This window comes from Lactuca virosa, chromosome 3 (assembly GCF_052849685.1).
Source record: "Lactuca virosa cultivar CGN04683 chromosome 3, Lactuca_virosa_CGN04683_v6, whole genome shotgun sequence".
NCBI classification, from domain to species: Eukaryota; Viridiplantae; Streptophyta; class Magnoliopsida; order Asterales; family Asteraceae; genus Lactuca; species Lactuca virosa.
Window position 1 is genome coordinate 364415120 of NC_136428.1, and position 22425 is coordinate 364437544.

Below are 22425 nucleotides of genomic sequence, written 5' to 3' on the forward strand. Positions count from 1 at the left end.
TATTATGCTATTTTCACAACATATGTTACAATTAGTAATGTTCACTAACGATTATTTATAAAAAGTATTATAAATAATTAAACCAAAATGGTATAAAAAATGGTATACAAAATGGAAATTATGACAGAAAAATTCGCGTGTCATAATCTGCCTATCATAAAGCTCTTAAAGCACGAGTAATAAACTGCATGTCATGAAATCTGTAAAACGCGTGTCATAAACAGCGAGTCATGAAACCTGTGAATCGTGTGTCATAAAACTTCAGTCATAAATTCACACTAGTAATGTCATTTTCATTATTCAATAATGGGAGTCAAAGTTCGCGTAAATCCGTTAAGGCTCTAGTGAGACACTATCTTCACCGTACCTACCTAGTGTACATTCTAAGTCCTGCATTATAACTAGAGTCTCCTAGAGGGAGAGCGAGATAGTTGTGTATAGATCTATACGTGGATTGACACCCCCACACCTGAGCTGTTCGCTACAGCTAGACCGGGCCAGTCTAGGGTGACAAATATATTACCGATTTCGACGCCTGAATAGCGTCGTAACAGGCATAACATTCACATCAAGCATGGTTATTATAACTCACTTAGGGATTAACAATACTATCTTGATTTACGGGACACTATTATTTTTGATTTATGCTTATATAAAACTGCATTTTTCCTCCTGGTACACTATTATTTTTCACTACTAGTCTAGGGTCTAAGACCACAGTTTTTCATACAAAAGAATATATAGGATTTTCTGCGAACATACAATTACAAACAAAAGAAAACCAAAGACATGCATGCATATATTCACAAGATTTGGATACAAGACTTAGAAATCATTTTCATAGAAAATATCGGATTTTCTGGAGATACACCACTATTTACAATCAAAGATGTTACAAATCTTTTCATACAAATATGCTTATGAACTCACCAACATTCAATGTTGACGATTTTCAAAAGGACTTGTATTCTCAGGGAACCAGTAAGTAGGTACCTAAGAACCGGATTTGCTGCATTTTGGAATTTCTTACTTTATGTCACTTTTGTGTAATTCATGAACAAATACAATATGTAAACAATTTATGTTGGTATCTCTTAATGTATGTTGTGTGTGTTGCTATGTCTATTTATACTCAATCGTGATGATACGATACAATGACCTCATCCGCCGTCCTGGTTCGGCGAACATAGTGAACTAGTATATCTAACCATACAAGATATACAACCATAAATACAATGGGACTAAAATACTGTAACTAAAAGTATACCTTAAAAATATAAGTATTTTATAAAAAGTATACATACATGTGTGCATAATAAGGATAGTGCCATAACAAAGAAACTAGTAAAAAGTATTTAGAGGAGTTGGACGTCGCGACTAAACTTAGACAGTTATGTAATCATATCTAGGGTAAATATAGCCTGCTCAACTATATTTATTTGATATATGACCAACATGTGTTTAGGAGTGGTCGAGGTGGACGACGAATCTAAAACTTACCGACTTTGAACCAAAAGGGTCTAAGAACAAAACAAAAAATAAAATACTATAGGGGTATTTTGGTATTCTATCTATTTTCTCGTACTTATATACTTTCGTACAGACACCATGGCAGATTTTCATCACCCATGATATCCTTATCCCTCCAACTAGAGGAATGCGGGGTGGATAGTGGAGGATCGTGAGGAGGATCCCGAGGAGATTCCGGAGGATGAATTAGAGGAGGAAGTCGATGAGGAAGTAGATGAAGGTTAGACGAGGAGGAGGAGGATGATGATTCGGATGCAGAGTCCGAAGTCATCGACCCTCCCTACATGGCTAGGGTACCAACACACCGATGGGGCTATAATGGCCCTACGCCCCCTTGGGCCTATGAACTTGACAGGTGGAGCCGACATCAGGGGCAACACCCACCTTTCGGGATGGAGCGAGGATTTTACGACCTTTGCCATGCAGGGCCCGCAGACCGAGCGCTTCCCGTCATGATCAGGAGAATTTCAGACATCGGAGACCAGGCTCAGACGACAGTCCACCGAGACATGGAGATGAGCGCTTCCATGGAGGTCACAGCCGCTCGCACTCGAGATCTCCAGAGGGATTACTACCCTATGGATCGACTAGTCGAGGACCTTACTACCGCGCGAACGGAAGTTAGGGAATATCAGGAGAGGCATGCTGCCTTGGAGGAGAGGGTGCGGGTAGCCGAGCGTCGTTTGGCCGAGTTGCAGGGCGCCTCTACATCATCCCAGGCACCGCAGGGGATGAATCGACATGAGTAGGATCTATCCTACTCACCAGATGATAGACTAGATGTTTGGGTATGCGTTAGTGCTACCCCTTTTCTTTTATTTTGTATGTAGGACCGACCCAATGTCTAAGTGATTACACTATTCGGAGGGTCGTTATGCTGTCAGATTATTATCATGATGTATTGTAGACCTTATAAAGGTCAAATTTTCCAAAAACGTTATGTACCAAAACTTTATTGTTAATGAAACAAACATGTGTTTTATTTATGGATGTTTTTATTTGCTATGTCTTATCTATTCATCTTTATTTGGTAAAACAAGATTTCAATTGTACGTACAAAATAACGTTCGATAATCACTACACCTGACGTATCTAAACGTGATGTTTCATTACAATAGTATCCACATCATAACCCTTATTAAAAACTTATCAAATTCCACTTGTGGCAGTAGAATGCCGCCCCAGAGATACATCCGACTCAAGAACAACGAGGCAGCACAACCACCGCCGCCGCCTCCACCACAAATGGATTCGGCCGCATTCCAGGAGGCAGTTTCAGCTGCAGTCACTGCGGCTCTGGCACATATCAACAACAATGGTGCAAATGGAGGTGGAAGTGGGAATGTAACGGGTAGTTCTAACCACGAGGTTAGTCAAGGGCCTCAATGAGTATGCTCATATAAAGACTTCACAAACAGGAAGCCAAGGCCATTCAATGGAAGTGGGGGTGTCATAGCCTTAACTCGATGGTTTGAGAAGACAGAATCAATCTTCGAAATTTGTGGATGTCCGGAAGAAAGCAAGGTGAAATTTGCAACAGGTACTTTTGCTGATAGAGCTCTTTCGTGGTGGAATGGCCATATCAAGGCTCTAACACTCCCAGTGGCGAACTCGATGGCTTGGGAGGACCTCAAGACCATGATGCTTGAAGAGTATTGTCCTAGAGGGAGGTACAGAAACTTGGGGATGAATTGTGGAATCTCACTGTAAAGGACTCCGACATTGAAGCTTACATTTCCAGGTTCAGCGATCTCGCGATCTTGTGTCCGGGAATGATCACCTCTGAAAGTAAGAAGGTCAAACGTTTCATTTGGGGGCTAACTCCCCCGATTCAGGGGAATGTGATCGCTGCAAACCCAACAACATTCGACAGCGCCAAACGCCTCGCGCAAAAGCTATATGACCATGGGGTACAAAAGGGCACGAAGACTTCCATCACTGAATCGAAGAAAGGGAATGATAACAAGAAAAACATGGGAAATAAGAGAAAAGGGCAACAAACTCAGGAATCCTCCAAAAAGCAACAAATAGTGGCGGTTCACGCTGCTACTACTCCTGCCACATCAGCTCCCACAAAGCAATATGCTGGTAATCTGCCAAAGTGCGACAAATGCCTCATCCACCACCACGGAGCCTGCAGGGAGATGCAATGCACAACCTGCAACAAGAAAAGGCACACTGCCCGATACTGCAAGTCACTGGCACAACAAAACAACTAACCCAACAAAGCTGGTGCAAGTCAAGCGTGCTATGGGTGCGGAGAGACTGGCCACTTCAAAAGAAACTGTCCCAAGGCCAACAATCGGAATGCAGGGGGAACAAGCAGAGTTCTAGCGATAGGACATGAGGAGGCTGTAAAGGATCCGACAGTAGTCACTGGTACGTTCCTCCTCAACAACATCTATGCATGCATTTTATTTGATAGTGGGGCAGAAAGAAGCTTTGTGAGTCATAGGTTTAAGCACCTACGCAACCAAAATCCTCAATCATTAAACAAAACATTTTTACTGTTGAAATGGCTAACGGAAAAACATAAACAACCAACGATGTATTCATAGGGTGCACACTAACTTTAAATAACCATCATTTCCAATCGACTTAATGCCGATTACTATAAGGAGTTTTGATCTGATCATCGGCATGGATTGGTTATGCCCCCACCGTGCTGATATTATGTGCTACGAGAAGGCCGTTCGCCTTCACTTGGCCAACAACGAAACCCTAGTTATATATGGCGACAAACCCAGTACGAACCTTCGTCTCATCTCGTGCATTAAAGCCCAAAAGTGTTTACATAAAAAGAACCATGCCTTCTTGGCTCATGTGGTCGATAAAAAGAAGGAAGAAAAGAGCATCAAAGACATCCCAGAGGTGTGTGATTTTCCCGATGTGTTTCCCGAAGACCTTCCGGGAATACCTCCGGAACGACAAGTCGAATTTCGGATCGAATTGATACCCGGAGCCACACCAATCGCCAAGTCGCCATATAGATTAGCTCCTGCGGAGATGCAAGAGCATTCCAGTCAACTATGTGAACTACTGGACAAAGGGTTTATAAGGCCAAGCTTCTCACCCTAGAGAGCTCCGGTCTTATTCGTGAAGAAGAAGGACGGGTCATTTCGTATGTGCATCGATTACAATGAACTCAACAAGCTCACCGTCGAGATTTGATACGCTCTTCCATGGATCGGTGATCTATTTGACCAGCTACAAGGCGCGATTTATTTTTCAAAGATAGATTTAAGGCCCGAATAAGGAAGGACACAGTCAACATCTGCGACAGGTTCTGGAAACGCTAAGGACGGAGAAGTTGTATGTAAAGTTCTCCAAATGCGAGTTTTGGATTCGAAGGGTGGATTTTCTGGGCCATTTGGTCAGTGAGGAGGGAATACATGTGGACCCTTCCAAGATCAAAGCAATTGAAGGTTGGGCAACCCCAAGGACCCCAACGGAAATCAGACAATTCTTATGCCTCGCTGGTTACTACAGGAGGTTCATACAAAATTTCTCAAAAATCGCCAAGCTGCTCACCGCTTTAACTCAAAAGGGCTTACCCTTTATCTGGGAGAGGAAACAAGAAGTTGCTTTCCAAACCTTGAAACAAGCTCTATGCAGCGCCCCTGTCTTGACTCTCCCAGAAGGGACGGAAGATTTCGTGGTGTATTGTGATGCTTCCAATCAGGGGTTAGGCTGTGTACTTATGCAACGCGGAAAGGTTATAGCCTATGCGTCAAGGCAACTAAAGACCCATGAAGTGAACTATACCACTCACGATCTTGAACTTGGAGCCGTAGTCTTCGCTCTAAAAATTTCGAGGCACTACCTCTACAGTACAAAGTGCACCATCTTCGCGGATCATAAAAGCCTCCAACATATCCTAAACCAGAAAGAGTTAAATATGAGGCAGCGGCGATTGGTCGAGTTGCTGAACAATTACGAGTGCGAAATCCGGTACCATCCGGGCAAACCCAATGTGGTGGCTGATGCCCTAAGCCGGAAAGAGTACTCGAGTCGCCGAGTAAGAACGCTACAATGACCATCCACTCCCACTTGTCTTCACAAATCAAGTAGGCCCAACTAGAAGCCTTGAAGCCGGAAAACATTACAAACGAAGCCTTGCGTGGGATGGACAAGAATCTTATGATCAAATAGGACGGAGCCTACTACCTCATGGACCGGATCTGGACACCGAAGTTCGGTGGGTTTAGAGAAGTGGTTAAGAATGAAGCTCACAAAACAAAGTACTCCGTCCATCTGGGTTTCGATAAACTGTACTTGGATCTCAAACAACACTATTGGTGGCCAAATATGAAAGTTAAAATTGCTACCTACGTGAGCAAGTGTCTGACTTGCGCTAAGGTTAAGGTAGAGTATCAGAAGCCCTCGGGTCTCCTACAACAACCAGAGATACCCGAGTGGAAATGGGAATGAATAACAATGGATTTTATAACTAAATTACCTAAAACGGCTGGCGGACAGGATGCGATTTGGGTGATTGTCGATCAGTTGACTAAATCCGCCCATTTCCTGCCAATAAAGGAAACATATAAAATGGAAAAGCTGACCCGCATCTATATAAAGGAGGTTGTGAGATTACATGACGTGCCGATATCTATTATCTCTGATAGGGATATTAGATTTGCATCACGATTTTGGCAGTCACTCTAGAGATCGTTGCGAACTCAGCTTGACATGAGTACTGCCTACCATCACCAAACAGATGGTCAGAGTGAGAGGACCATCCAAACATTGGAGGATATGCTAAGGGCTTGTGTGATAGATTTCGGAAAAGCATGGAATACCCACTTGCCGCTGGTGGAATTCTCATACAACAATAGCTATCAAACAAGTATCAAGGTCGCTCCATTTGAGGCCCTATACGGACGTAAATGCATATCACCCCTCTGTTGGGCTGAGGTGGGGGATACACAATTGGAAAAGGGGCAGGTACCAAACAACACTCATACTGGGCCCGAGATTATCAGGGAAACAACTGAGAATATTGCTCAGATTAGGGAATCACTCAAGGCGTCCACAGACCGAGAGAAGAGCTATGCTGACAGACGACGGAAGCCTCTGGAATTTCAAGTTGGCGATCGCGTATTGCTAAAGGTCTCTCCCTGGAAAGGGATGATATGTTTTGGAAATCGGAGAAAATTGAATCCAAGATACATCAGACCATTCGAGATCCTTTCCAGGATAGGTCCGATGGCTTACAAGCTGCAGTTACCACCAAATCTCAGCAACGTACACCCTCTCTTTCATGTGTCAAACCTGAAGAAATGCTTATCTAGCGAAACACTGGTTATTCCGCTTGATGAGATTGAGGTGAATGAGAACCTCCATTTCATTGAGGAACCAATTGAAATAATGAACAGGGAGGTGAAACGAACAAAACAAAGTCGCATCCCCATAGTGAAGGTCCGATGGAGTGCCAAACGAGGACCTGAGTTCACCTGGGAACGTGAAGACCAGATGATGCAGAAATACCCACATCTCTTCCCTACTTCATGAAAGCTGCTTTAGAATGAATTTCGGGACGAAATTCCCTCTAACGGGGGGATGATGTCAAAACTAGCAAATTGAGGGTTGAGATGGTGATTTATGTACCAAGCAATTTTATCTATGTAACCTTACTGCATCAAATTAGTGAAATCCAAACTACAATGTTATTTGAATACATATGAGCATATATTGAGAATCAAGTTGAAATAGCCCCTTGCAAGCCCAAAAACTTGATCTAATATCTAAACCCAATCAATTTTGGGCCTTGGTCCAAGAATTCTTGGCCCAAACACTCTAGGCCGAAAACCCATTTCTTTTGGGCCTTATTGGACTGAAAACTCCCTTATTGGGCCCAATTAAGTTCAAAAGCTCATACACACTCCAAACCGAAATTCCATTAAGAACATAGGATGTTTTCGGCCATCCTAAAACCGAAAACCCCCTTGAGAAGCCTCTATGGCCGAAAACCTCCTAGGGTTTCAGTTGGGAGTCAAGATAAACAAAAAAAAGAGAAAAGAAATGGTAAAAGTTGGTGACACCTCATGACTTTGCACCCTTATAACTATAGAACAACCAAGCCAAGCATTGGATTAACCTCCATGCCTCCATGCAACACCCACAAATACCCCACATGCAACAAGACACTCAATTTCCTTCTCCCTCTTATACGTGCAGACGAGCACACACATACACACACCTCACAAATTCATTTCACTCACTTTGCTCTCAAGAAGTTCCTCTCATCTCTTCTCTCAAAATTTCGAGCATCATCACCACAAAATCAGTCCTATGCGTTTTGGTAAGTTCCGTGTGAAACTCAAAGTGCTTTTATACATGTTTGTGTTAAGATCATTCCATTTACACACTCATTTTCGTGTGTATGATCCTTAGAGCACTTGAAAGAATCTATTCAAGTTACACAAGGCTAGGCTCAACAGCTTCTTTCTTCTTTTTCCTACAAATCACGAGATCTTCAAGGTGAGCTTCATACCCCTATCTTTTCGTGTTTTTCATACTTTTAAGGGGGGAGGGTGGGGGGGGGGAGGGTTGGGATACAAGTCAAGTTTCATTTAACCATTGGATATTGCCATGCACCTAGATGTTTATGTAACAATTTGTGCTTATGATGTTGAATATCTCATACTAACACACCTTAAAATTGTGTTTTACAAGCTTCATGTATGCTAGAATAACTTTATCCTTTGGATAATTGCATGCATCATAGTTAAGTGTTACAAATGGAACAAATTTTTGGATAATAAGATTTTTATCATGTGATAGCTACATAAAAATCGTAAAATAAGTGTTGTTAAGATATTTTTTACATAATATTTTCGTGGTCTTGGTTTATTCACTCTGAAATGTCGAATTCATGGCATGCATATGTTCAAGCATGTTTAGCTCATGGACATATGCATGTTCACCTCTTGAACTTTACACCAATGTTTGAATAAAATAAGTTTTAAAATTATTAAATGGGTATTGTAAAAATCGTGACTTTCAAACCGGTTATGGTGTGTTAAACAAACTACAAAGCTTGATATTTTGCTAAAAATAATTTTTATTAGTAAAATAGTCGTAACTATGTTGTCACTATTTTGATGGCTTAATACCTAATATATTATGCTATTTTCACAATATATGTTACAATTAGTCATGTTCACTAATGATTATTTATAAAAAGTATTATAAATAATTTAACCAAAATGGTATACAAAATAGAAATTATGACAGAACAATTCACGTGTCATAATCTGCCTATTATAAAGCTCATAAAGCACGAGTAATAAACTGTGTGTCATGAAATCTGTAAAACATGTGTCATAAACAGCGAGTCATGAAACTTGTGAATCGCGTGTCATAAAACTTCAGTCATAAATTCACACTAATAATGTCATTTTCATTATTCAATAATGGGAGTCAAAGTTTGCGTAAATCCGTTAAGGCTCTAGTGAGACACTATCTTCACCGTAACTACCTAGTGTGCATTCTAAGTCTTGCATTATAACCAGAGTCTCCTGGAGGGAGAGCGAGATAGTTGTGTATAGATCTATATGGGGATTGACACCCCTACACCTGAGTTGTTTGCTACAGCTAGACGGGGCCAGTCTAGGGTGACAAATATCTTACCGATTTCGACGCCTGAAGAACGTCGTAACAGACATAACAGTCACATCAAGCATGGTTATAATAACTTACTTAGGGATTAACAATACTATCTTGATTTACGGGAAGCTTACACTTCACCAATTTTATAAAATATAAAACTGCATTTTTCCTCCTGGTACACTATTGTTTTTCACTACTGGTCAGTTTAAGACCACAGTTTTTCATACAACAGAAAATATAGGATTTTCTGGGAACATACAATTACAAACAAAAGAAAACCAAGAATAAAATTATTCCATCTGGTAGGATGCGAAGAAGAGTCCAAAATAACATAATCAATCATCGCACGGACTGAAGCTACCGAAAAACCATTAGAAGGATCAACCGACCAAATCCAAGAATCCCGATTCTCCACCAACGAAACACCATCAAGACAACTTCTCAATGAATCAAACTGGAGAAACTACTCGCCGCCTCGAGCAGGCCTTCTAAGCACAAAAAACCAATCAAACAACCGAATCGGATCCGCAACCATGCAATTTTTTGTAGGTCAAGGGCAAAAATCCTAGGAAATTGATGGATTGGCTATCACCAATTTTATGATTACATAAGGAAAGAAGGTCAATATCTTTAAGACAAAGACTTTTAGTGGATCTAATAACCTCGAGCCAAGTAGACAAAGCACTCCTAACAGAGGCATTGTCAATTCCACCATCATTACCATAAATACTTCTAATAACCGAAGCCGATAAATCATTAGGATGCATTCTAAAACGCCAAATCCATTTGAACAAAAGAGCTCTATTAAGAGCGAAAATACTTCAAATACCCAACCCACCACGAGCTAGATTAGCTAAACACTCTTTCCAAGAAACCTAAGTAATATTTCGATCCTCCAAGCATCTACCATTGAAGAAGTTATTACGCATAGATTTTAAGGTTTTTTCCACAACAGTCGACATTCTGTATAAAGACATATAGAAAGTCGGTAAAGTCCACGAACTGCTTCAATCAAGGTAAGCCTCCCACCAATAAAGAGGGTACGAGCCTTCCAAGCCGATATTTGAGATTTAAACTTATCGATGACCCCCTTCCAACTAACAATACACGACATATTACATCCGACCAGAAAACCAAGATAAGTCATAGGAAACGAGGAGGCGCCACAACCAAGAACCGAAGCCATATCTACAACCTGCCCAGGAGAAACACCAACGCCAAATAACTTGCACTTATGAACATTTATTTTAAGGCATGAAGAGAGGAAAAAACACTGCAACATGCTAATTAAATTACTAGAATTACATAAGGACCATTCCCCCATGAAACCAACATCATCAACATACATCAAATGAGAAATATGGAAATGGCTCTTACCAATAGAGGCAGCTCTAAAAAGGCCAAAGGAAATAACTTTCTGAATGACCACATGCAAACCTTCCATCGCAATGATAAAAAGAAAGGGAGACAATGGGTCACCTTGGCGAAGACCACTACAAATTTCAAACTCGTCAGTTGGGGCATCATTAATCAAGATCGAATCACGAGAATTCCATAGACATCCCTCAATCCATCTTCACCATTTATACCCAAAACCCATCTCTTCCATAACTAAATTTAGGAAATCCCATCGCAAAGAATCGTAAACTTTTTCGAAATCAACTTTAAAGACTAACACGCTTTTCTTACGTTTTTTAAACCACTCCATCACTTCATTGAGCACCATAGGACCATTCAAGATATTTCTACCTTTAACAAAAGCATACCACACAAAGCTAATATAATCCCCAATAACCGAACTTAGCCGATTAGCTAGCAGTTTGCTAATGATTTTGTATTGACAACCTAATATGTCTAAAATCCGAAACAAACTTTGGAGAAGAAAATTTAGGAATCAAGGCGATAAATGAAGAATTTCAACCATTAAGAAAGTGAGTTGTAGCAAATAAATCTTCAAAAAAGCGAACAACATCATTCTCAATTGTCGTCCAAAAAGCATTAAAAAAAGCCCATCCGGACCAGGGGCACGGTCACTACCAAAATCCCAAATTACACGTTTAATCTCTTCCTGAGTAAAGCGAGCTTCCAAGCATTCAGAATGCATAGAGGACAAGCGATTAGGGAACTCTGAATCACACCAAACCCGGGGTCCAAGAGGAGGAGAAAAACATTTCTTAAAGTGTTCAAAAAAATCTACTTTTATTAAGAACGAGTCTTCAATCCAACCACCATCTATCATTATGCCTTTAATCGCTGTTTGCCTTTGTTTTTTCTTGAGAATACCATGAAATATTTTTGAATTTTCATCCCCTTTAATATCCCATTTTACTTTTGCCTTTTGAGCTAAATCTTTAGCATCAGTGTTATGTAAATCAGATAATTTTTTTATCGCCTCCTTCCTGGATAATAAATCTTCATTAGACGCAACACCTTGATTAACTAGATTATCCATGGAAGCAGTATGAGACGAAAGTTTCTCTTTTTATTCCATATTTGATTTACAAATTGAAGCATTCCAAACCCGAATAACTTTCTTTAAGTTTTGGAGTTTCTTTTTAAACATGATAATACCATTAGCATAAGCAATGTTGTCATTTAACCAAGTATCGATCACCAATTTATGAAAGTCCTCCATATCTAACCACAAATTAAAGAAGCGGAAAGGAATAGGACCAAAATCCATAACTTTTTCTTCAAGCAAGATAGGACAATGATCAGGAATAAACTTGTCAAGAACCACAATAGAAACACCACCAAACGCATCCAAGAAACTATCTGACACTAAGAATCTATTCAATTTACTCATTTTAGAAGCCCATTTGTCTGTCCAAGTGAAAGTATACCCACCCAAATCCACCTCAATCAATTCCTCTTCCAAAATAAAATCATTGAAAAAATCAGCATTACATTGGTGATAAACCGATCCAAATCTCTCAAAAGCCTCACGGGCCTCATTAAAATCGCCCATAACAACCACCATGCCATTCCAATTTGTAATCAGGTTTAATAGTTTAGTCCAAATCTGAGATAGGTTGAGGGAATAAACATATATAAACAATAAATCACTATTGGAAGATAACCAAACCCCTTCTACCGCAACAAAGTTTTCGTCACAAAAAACTTTATTTTTTTGGAAAATCAAATTATTCCAAACGCATAAGTTACCACCAAAAAACGACCTCTAGCAGAACTACATGTGACATCAAAAAAGGCATTATCCCACAGCTGACAAATGGACCACAAATTAGTATGTACAACTTTAGTTTCTTGAATCAATAAAAAATTAACCCGATGAAAGTTACATAAGTTTTTAAGCCCTCTTCTCTTCTCCAAGCCTCCAAACCATTGCAGATTAATGGAAAGAACATTCATTGATAACCAAAATGTTCTCCATTAGCAGTAATAATATTCTCAATATTTTTTTCACAGCCTGACATATCCCAGCCCAAATCATTTCCAACAGCAATAGTAGCTTCTATTTGGTCTATTATAGAGAAACCCGGAGTTGATTTTTTAGAGATAAAATCTGAAGAACTGTCTTTCCTTTTCCTAATTGAACCAACACTATTAAATCCAAGTTCACCATCATCTTCCTCCTTATTCACATTAGGAATAACCTCAACATCACCATCATCACCATCAAGCCTGTTACCATGAACAGAAACAGAAGGAGTAAAACAGGGAAGGAATTGAGGTTCCGACTCAGCTAAAAGATATTCCTTAACGTGAACCGAGTCCTTTGTGACCTCCTTATTAATAAGTGATTCAAGCTAGAATGAAACACTATCTTCCTTGGCATCAAATTTGGGAACATCATCAGCATATGTTTCTTGAAAAACAGGAACAACAGAAATATTACATGGCTTGACAACATCATCAAGCTTTATCCTGAATCGACTACACATACACATCATCATCGCTATGAACCATTTCCCCCTCTTCCACATTCGTATCATTATCCTCCTTAAAACCTTTTTTAAAAATTGGAATCCAAGAATTAAGCTCATGAACCCGGAAAAATTATTCAACTCCAAATATATTAACAAAAATAGATTCAAACAACAGAGAAGAACAATTAGAAAGCATGAGAATAGTCGTGGAATAGCGATTGTGTTCATCTTGAGTCTCCAATGATAATAATTCACCCTATTTGGATACAACTTTATTGAAAGTAGAATTACACCATGCAAGAGTAGGCACACCTTCTACTTCAACTCGAACAGTTCTATCTGTAATGTGAAAATCATCATGCCATGGCCTCAAATCAGAAAACCAAGATTTAAGACAAACAAGGTTCAGAAAACGGTCCCTGGTACCAATGGAATTGAAGTCCAGAAGTAACCAAAGACCCTCAAGGTAACAAAAATCAACATCCACAAAACCTTCACCTTGACGGATACCACTAGTGTTTTCAATGGACCTGTAGTTCCCAGTAATGCTAAAGGGTAATTTGGTCTCTGATCAGAATCATTGGCAATTTAAAGTTTTCTTTATGATTACTATTGAGTTACAAATGAAAATTTAAACTGTTGCCAAAAAAAATTTAAAGTTTTGGAAGCATTGCAATCAACAAGCACAATGATAGATTCCAAATTAATTAAAATGCAGCCTGTTTTCGAATTGTAGAAAAAGATAATGCAAAGGGCGCCTAGAATTGTTGCAAGGGTAGGCCATGTGCATGAACAAGGGGGATAGGGGTCACCAAACCCAAATCTTCAAATGGACCACCTTTAAATTCTCCTCTGCAAACCCAAGAATTTTCGAAACCAACATCTACTCTCACTCTAATTCCAAATCTTTTCAAGAAATCCACCTCCTCCACCTTAAAACCCAAGCAAGGCCCCATCTCTAAAAAGGGTTCATCGATGATAATTGATCATGTTGAGTTAAATAGGATCGAAGAAATGTAAATTAAAAAAAATGTTGTACACTGTCACATCGATCAAAATCATGAGAAAGAAAAAATTAATGAAGAGATTGATGAGCTCGATAAGACACTGAAAGAATTTTACAAGAGAACCTTTTTGCTTGCTACTTAAGTGGAACTTGTTCCAATTAAGAAAGTATTAAGCAACTTCAGTCCTTGAGAATAACTTGATATTCCTCTTTAGGCAAAGGCTTTTGGACACCCTTGTTCAATTTCTTTTAAATATCACTTTTGGGGATAACATATAACGAAAGTTTGATTTGATTCTATCTTTAATTAACTCAACCACATGCACCGGTTTGGAGCAATAAGAGAATCACAGGAATCGATCTAATTCAAGCCATCCATAGTTTTGAGGATTTTTTTCATAACTTTATGATGAATTGAAGACAAAGTTTACATATGTTGAGTTCCCCAACATGAATCCTTACAATTTTATCCTTTTGTTGAAATTCTTTTGGAAGCTTGGAGATAGAAAAATGTAGAGCATAGAAAACAACATTGCAAACTTTCTTGTGTGATACTTCAAAGACATGGGAACTCTCGACTTCAAGATTGTGAAAGTGCTGAATTTTGATAAGTGTTAGACCCATTTTGAAGATCGGTGGATGCGGAAGAATAATATCTTGAGATTTAACGAATATAACAATGAAGAACATGAAGAACATATGATGAGAAATTCCATAGATTTAGAAAAGAGAGATAAAATATTACAATACAAGAACATGAGTGGGAGAGAAGACTCTCCCTTGGTGGGAGAGATCCCACCACTTTCTCTCTCTCTAGAAAAGCTACATTGCAGTGCACTCTTACTTTTACAATGACCAACTCTCTCTTTATATAGGAGAGAGAAAAACACCAACAATACAATAAAGGGAATAAATAAATAACCTAACTATCACTCATTATTTGTAGAGCATTTCCATGTTCCAACATTCTCTCCCTAAATGCTCGCAAATGATGAGGGATACAATAAGTGATAAAAGGCTAAAATACAGTAATCCGACTAACAAGTGTGGTAATAAAATGAAACATAATGAGAACCAAATGCTGAAATGTCTCTAAAACTTTGAAGTGTCTGTGATGTCAGAAACTGGCCATGAATCTCTAAACAGTGAAGGTCTTTGGCTTCAAAGCACCACCAATGAAGCAGAAAAATAAGATCCAAATCTTCAAACTAGTCATAAGCACCATGAGCAAGTAGAAGATCCAATAAGAAGAACACTTCGGCTTCAAGAAGTCTGAAAACATCTCTAGTTCTCGAATCATAATACACCCAAAATTCTTCAAATAATAACCTGCTAAAAATGTGAAGCATCTAAAAATGAAGTCCGAATTATAAATAGTGTGAATCCAAAGACATGGTCTAGCAATGCCAAAATTTTGATCAAAAAGATCAAACAATAAGTGTCACATCACATCGCCAAAATAATCTTCGTCTTCAAAATATAAAAAATCAAAACTCGAGAAGTCATAAGATCTGAACCGGATGCAAACACAAAGTCATCTTGTCGTAGAGTCCGAATAATAAATAATCTGGAACCGGGAAACATCTCGTAATGCCAAAAATTTGATCCATGAAGACCAAAAATAAGTGCCACATCGCATCACTAAATAAATCATCGTCTTCAGAAGTCTTCAAAAATCCAAACTCAAACAATCATAAAAACCATATCCGGATGATATCATAATCTTCTCTCCCTATTTTTTATAACCAAAGACCGGATATCAAAAATAAATATATCATCGGGATGGAGAGTGTCGGATACCAAGAGCTAAGAAGGCTCTCCCTAAATGTATGAAGGGTTTCGATAAGACACGAGAAAGAGAGTAAAAGAAATACTCTGCGGTCATTTGTAGCTGGGTGATTCAGTCGCTGAAAACTGCTTGAATAAATACCATAGAAATGAGAATAACTCTGCATGTAAAAAAATAATCTCTGTTGTGCCGAAAAGATACTGATATAGCCAACTGCGGTGCCGGATTTCTCGAAGTGGTATTCAATAGAAAATAAAGTCCACATGCTCAAGATACATGATTCGTCAACCGGAGATCAAGAGCGACAATTCATAAAAATCCCATAAAGCGAAGAATGCGAAACAACTTTGTTGATCAGGCGTCGTTGCGGTGCAAACGTCACAAATAATAATATGAAGTCCGACTGCGGTCTGGAGTAATCTTCATAGAAAGAATAAAATTCTTCCAAAATAATTGGCATGAAGTAAACCAATGTGACTATCCAAGGTTATGGCAAAAAATTGGTGTTAAAAAAAATAATTGGTTTTAATAAAAAAATTGGCTAAATAAAAAAATTGGTGTAAAAAAAAATAATTGGCTGAAAAATGGGTGTTAAAAAAAATTAATTGACTAAAAAAATTGGTGAAAAAAAAATTGGTTTAAAAAAAATGGGTTTTTTTAAAAAAATAAGGGTCTTTTAAAAAAAAAAAAAGAAGGGCTGATGAGAGGGGATGGAGGAGGGAAAAAAAGAGGAGGGCTGAAGGAGGAAGGAGGAAGGAGGAAGGAAGAGAAAGGCTGAAAAAAGGAGGGGCTGAGGAGGGAGGGGCCGGAGTGAGAGAAGGGCCGGAGTCAAGAAGGTTGCGGGTGAGGTGTTGCGGGTGCGGATGGAAGGATAGGTACCGAAGTCTGAGAGGGGTAGGGTGAAGAGAGGAGTAGCTGCGGACGGATGTGTGAGATGCGGACCAAGACTACGGATGAGGCGAAGTCAAAGGATTGATGCGTTAGTAGGAGCATTGCGGTAGCAGCGATGCGGTGCGAAGAGGACAAGGCAGCTGCGGTCCGAAACTGCTGACCGAAGGCTGCGGTCAGAAGGCTAAGAGGGAATTCGGTCAGAAGGGAAAGAGAAGTTGTGGTCTCCTCGGTTTGGACTAAGAGGGTTGCGGTACTAGGCTGAGAGGGGTACCGTAAAGGCTTCTTATGAGGCTCGGGTAAGCAGTTTTTGGCTGCGGTTCGGGGGGCCGAGAAGGGCTGTGCAGATGTCGAAAAATGCTATTTTTCATGTAAAAAATGATACCGAAAAGGCCATTTATTCATACTTTAATGAGGGGAATCTTTTTTAAAGCATTTTGGATCAAAAAGAGGTCTTGGGAAGGTAAAAAGAGGAGTGAGCAGGTGGTTTTAAGGGGACAAAAGGTGATGGGAATAGTCAAGTCACATGGTTTTTTACTTGGGAAGGCAAATAAATGTGGAGTACTCTTTACCCCAAAGAGTAACAAGGACAAGTGACTTTTGAGAACACTATACTACGTCCAAATGCACTAACCCGAGGATTCACAACAATAATTTAAAGGTGAAAGATATGAATATCATACCTTTTATGATGAACATAAAAAAAAGTGTTGGGGAAAAATCATCAAGAAAGATTGTTTTTTCCCACTTTCTTCAATAAAAGCCCATAATTTGTGTCTTATTTCCAAGAACAAAACATCTCCTGGAACAAATCTTCAACATTTTTAAGACCACAAAATTAATTTCTTCTCCCTTTTTTTCTTCATTTGTGTCTTATTGAGAGTACAAGAGATCTGATGCGCAGGGACAAGGTGTGAAAACTCAAACCTTGAGTTAATGCTTAAGATCAATGGCTGCTTACTAAGGAATGTTCCAATCAAGTCTGGCAAGACCGGTCAAGTCTGAGTTAATGCATTCAACAAAGTGTTCAAGATATTAATGAAGAGTGAAGATAATGATCAAGGTAAAGAAAATAAATGAAGAACAAGAAGAATGTTTGAGAAAATGACTTGAAAGAGAATGGAAGGTGAAGTAAACTAGAATACTGCTATTTTTGTTTGAACAATCCGTCAAGTACTTTATCATCAAATTCTCCTATAAATAGGAATACATATTACATCGTTTGTACCATAACACAAACATAGAACCGGATAATAGAGTTGCTCCTGGCATTCTAATAATCTAAGTTTTGACAAAAGCGAATAAGTCCTATGACATGTTACATCAAACAAAATGACAAATACAATTAATACTAACGGAAGAGTATTTTCGGACATTCACCAATCTTCACTGCGGACACCATACAGACTCCGGACTTTAAGTTGACTCCGGAATAAGGATTGACTTTGGAACTTGGTTGACTCCGGAACATACAAAGGATAGTGATTGCTAGAGGTTCACTTTTAGGATCCAACAATCTCCCCTAAGTGAACTTAGCAATCTAGTCAGTTCTGCTTGAATCTTAGTTGATGAAAACATACGCCAGGTACAACCATTCTCGGACTCCAATGTACCATTGTAGCTGACTGATGAACTTGGTCTTCATGTGCTCAGGAGCTTCGGACTTGGATGCTCGACTAATGAACTTCTGAAGTGTCTTGGTGGGAACCAAGTGTTTGTCTTGAACTTGGAAGAATTCGTTTTGATTTGTCTTTCTTTGATGCTAGACAAAACCAAGCACTGGCTCATCGATGGGGCCCTCTGCCAAGATTTCAGCTTCTGGCAGTCTAAAGTTTATTTTGGCCAAGTATTTTTCTGTTCCAAACAGAAGGGCTAGTTCATATTCACATCTGCATAATTCAGCAACGTAGTCCTTGAGGAAGCCTAGAGCAGCGTGATATGCTCCCATACTGAGATCATCTGACTGAATGCTTTGGAAGTGAGCAGTAATAGTCAGGATGTCATTTGGATTGACGGCCGGGAAGTCAAAATCAATAATGGTTTTTTGAACGGGTTTGTTCCGGAATATGTGATACCGGAACAGCACACAGTGAAGTTCAAACTTAGTCAGGATCTTTCTTCCGAAGCCGGAAATGTTAGTGATCCTTTTCCGAGACCAGACTTCTTTGAGAGGAAGTGCATTCTTGGAAAAGAAAGTCTTCAGTCTTTCGCGTTCGGTCCGAATGATCATTTGAGGATCATCTTCCGGATGAAGTGGAGCAAATTTGGTGTTGGTCTTGCTGAACGGAGATAAAGGCAGGTCGATTTGGTCTGAATCTTGATTCGGAAGATAATAGTACATAAAGGGCACTATGTTTATGTCCTTCAAGATTCCATCTCTACCAAGCGGAGAGATACCCAGCATCAGATGAGGATTATCATCCTTGAAGGATTAGATCCGGATGCTATTTTCCAAGGCTATGTTAATATCTTCTTGGGACCATCCACTCCTATCAGTCAAGGGTGGAGCAGTGTAAGAAATGTCCGAAATGGGCCTCTTGCCCTTGTCTTTATGCTTCTGAAGAGAGGATAGGATAATTTGCATGTTTTCATCGATCGTAAATTTTGGAGGAGAGGAGCGCATGAACTCTTCCGGATTATCTACTGGTTTCCGGAGTGGAGAACCTTCATCGACTGGAGCATTTTTTAGAGCCGGAATAAAAGGTAGCATGGATGAGGTGGCCCGGAAAGCGACAACCGTTAATTTGGTTTTAGCATTATCCATTTGAATACTTCTTTTAAGAACATCCGACAGTGTAGATGGCCATGAAACTGCGGACCAAATTCTTTGTTCTTCCTCCATCAATACCATAGTAGGTAGCTTCTTTGGAGCCTGAAGACCTACTATGGCATTTATGACATACTCAACTTCTTCCTCACTTTCATCATCATCATCATTTCCTAGAAGTCTGGAAAGAACTTGGACTTCATCATCTGAATTTTCATCTCGAAGCTGATATTCTGAGGCAGATCTGTTGGGTTTTAGTATACTACAACATCCTATGGTGCACATACAACCCTAGAAGCTTTGGATCTATGTTTTCACTAATTATACATGCAAATCGTTTCCAAAGCTTTAAGCCTATTACTAGCATGCAATTGACATAAACAATATGTAATACTAGTTAGGGTGACATACCTTTTACGTAGCTTGAAACCTTGATGAATTTGGCCTTAAAGAGCTTAGCCCCAATAGTGTGGAAGCCTCAAATGAAGTCACAACACATCATGGACAAAGGTGGAACTTGAGAGAGAATTCCATGCACCCAAAAACACCCATGAACTCCAAGAACAAGCATGTAGGCGTTTTTTAGGTTAAGAGCATGTATTTATATGTTGGATTTCAAGGGTCATGGGTATAACCCAAATCCATACCCATGGGTTTATGATCCATGGTTCATGTGGCCCAACTCTTTATGTATCCATACATAAAATTTGTCCAACATGGATCATAAGCACAACACATATAAATATAACTAATTATCATAATTAGTCCCCATAGATTTAATTAGTCTCTTTTGATCACTAAATTAATTCCAAATTAATTCTTGATCAATACTAAGTAAAACATATGATTTCATATTAATATATTATAACTTATAATATATTAATAAACCATATATATATATATATATATATCCTTTCTCTCAAGAGTCCATCCTAACAAATTATCCTGATGATATGCAAACCAAATGGACCATGCTACTCTCGGATCGAGTTCATACCAATGATAGTTATGGGCTTAGACATCTAATCCAACAGTCTCCCACTTGGATAAGTCTAAAACTATTATTGCAAGTACAACTCCAAAACCCGATTAGCAGTCGTAGCTCTTAAAAGTCGTTGTCGAACTCTAACCTAGTCAATGACGTGTCCATTAGATAAGGGATCATATATTCCTCCATTCTAGATATCATATGGACTGATACATGGATTATAATCATTCTCTCTATCCATCTGTTGTTTCCTGATTTCCGATTTATGACGACCGACTAATTGAACAAATCAAATCAGTCCAGCCCTGGCCGAGCACTTATGATTGTCATCACTAAATCATCGAGGGGCCCACATATATCACTTTTATCCCTCTAAGGGTAAAAGGAATGGATAAACTTTGACTCATATGCTTGCTCTATTTACGCACCAAAACACACACAAAAATGCGTTTTATAACACCAGGTTACTGGTGCGTTTTCACATAATCAATGTGTAACCGACTCGTAGACTGCAACTCATATCTCTTGGTTTGAAGAATATAAGATATTATCGTCTCTTGATCACTCATGATAAAATCCATGAAGTGAGTCAAATGAGCGTGGGTTTAATCCAATACTCGAATCTCATTCCAGGAGTACTCATGAACACTGCAACCACTTTGTCCCAGACAAACTACAGACCCATTCACGATGGTCTTGCCTTAATACCTACTTCCAACGTATTATCGACTATGGATGATTTGAACAACTTAGTCATTCGGGAAGAATAACCTAGTTATTCGGGAAGTCAAAACATGCAAAGTGAAACATAATAATAATACTAATCTTATATGGCCCAAACACCTTTGAGTCATATTGATTAGTCATTATTCATTGTACACTGTTTGGATAATTAACTTTATACTTGAACTACAACAATAGTTGCCCCATGCTCCAAGCATGCACACTATGTTTACCTATGGTCCTTTCTTTGTGGAATAGATCAATTGACAACACTTCAATGATGCTCATTTCACAAATCCAAATCCTTATCATAAATGTAAGAATACCAAAATCTTGCCATTTACAGTAATCTGTTAGATTCTAAACTTATATGCCATGATCCTCTTGTAATGACTATGCACAAAAGTCAAAAAGACTCGACAACAGACATTACAAAATATTTCAGTGGGGAGCAATTTCATGGAAACGAAGTCTCACATTCAAAGTACATTCCTTTGAACATCCTTCTTGCATTAAGTTTTCTAATCTTACACAGATTTGAAGAATAACTTCCACCTATGGAAACATTTCCATATTCCCATTTTGACTATCACTTCTGAATAAGAGTTGCATCTTTTCAGAATATGTCAATATGGTCCTTTCCAAAAATTTACACTATACTTCCAACTGTCCATGAGCAACCAATCTTTGGTAAACCTCAGATTGTCCTCGACAATTGCTTAATCATTTTAGTCATATCCGATTCTATTCCTTTTTCCCTCTTATTGCCCTAGGCATTTGGAAAATTTAGAACGGATGAATATTACAGCACATGTAATCGATCCTATATCCGAAGCATATGGGACATGCTTCATGATGTCTCACATAAAGACATGATACTAGACCAGTCTTTTGCTATAATATTTATATTTCTATTTTCCATGTTCTCATAATTCATATTATGAAAAGGGATGTCGTAATCATAATCGAATTTTAGAACGCAAATAATGTAATCATGACTAAATTTGATTAGAATCTCACAATCTAAGCTTTTAGAATTGAAATGAAGTATGATATCTTCTCCCTTAATTATAGCAAAACAACTTTTCAACCCCTGCAACTTTTCAAAGTGCATGCTCCCACTAACATGCTAATTATTAACATAACACTTATGCTCCCACTAGCTTTGACATGTATCCAGAAATCAGCTGGACATCTAGAAATCAATACTTATTGACTTTCTTACCAAAG

General features: G+C 38.9%; 1 protein-coding gene across 1 annotated transcript; it reads right to left on the reverse strand.

Annotated features, from left to right (window-relative positions):
• Positions 1-11038: 11038 nt before the first annotated feature.
• LOC145164915 (uncharacterized) lies at positions 11039-12124 on the reverse strand. The gene is made up of 2 exons (XM_079083573.1): positions 11716-12124; positions 11039-11622 (listed from the first exon to the last, which is right to left on the reverse strand). Exons 1-2 carry the CDS (start codon positions 12122-12124, stop codon positions 11039-11041), a joined length of 993 nt encoding a protein of 330 aa, XP_078939699.1.
• Between the last annotated feature and the right edge of the window lie 10301 nt (positions 12125-22425).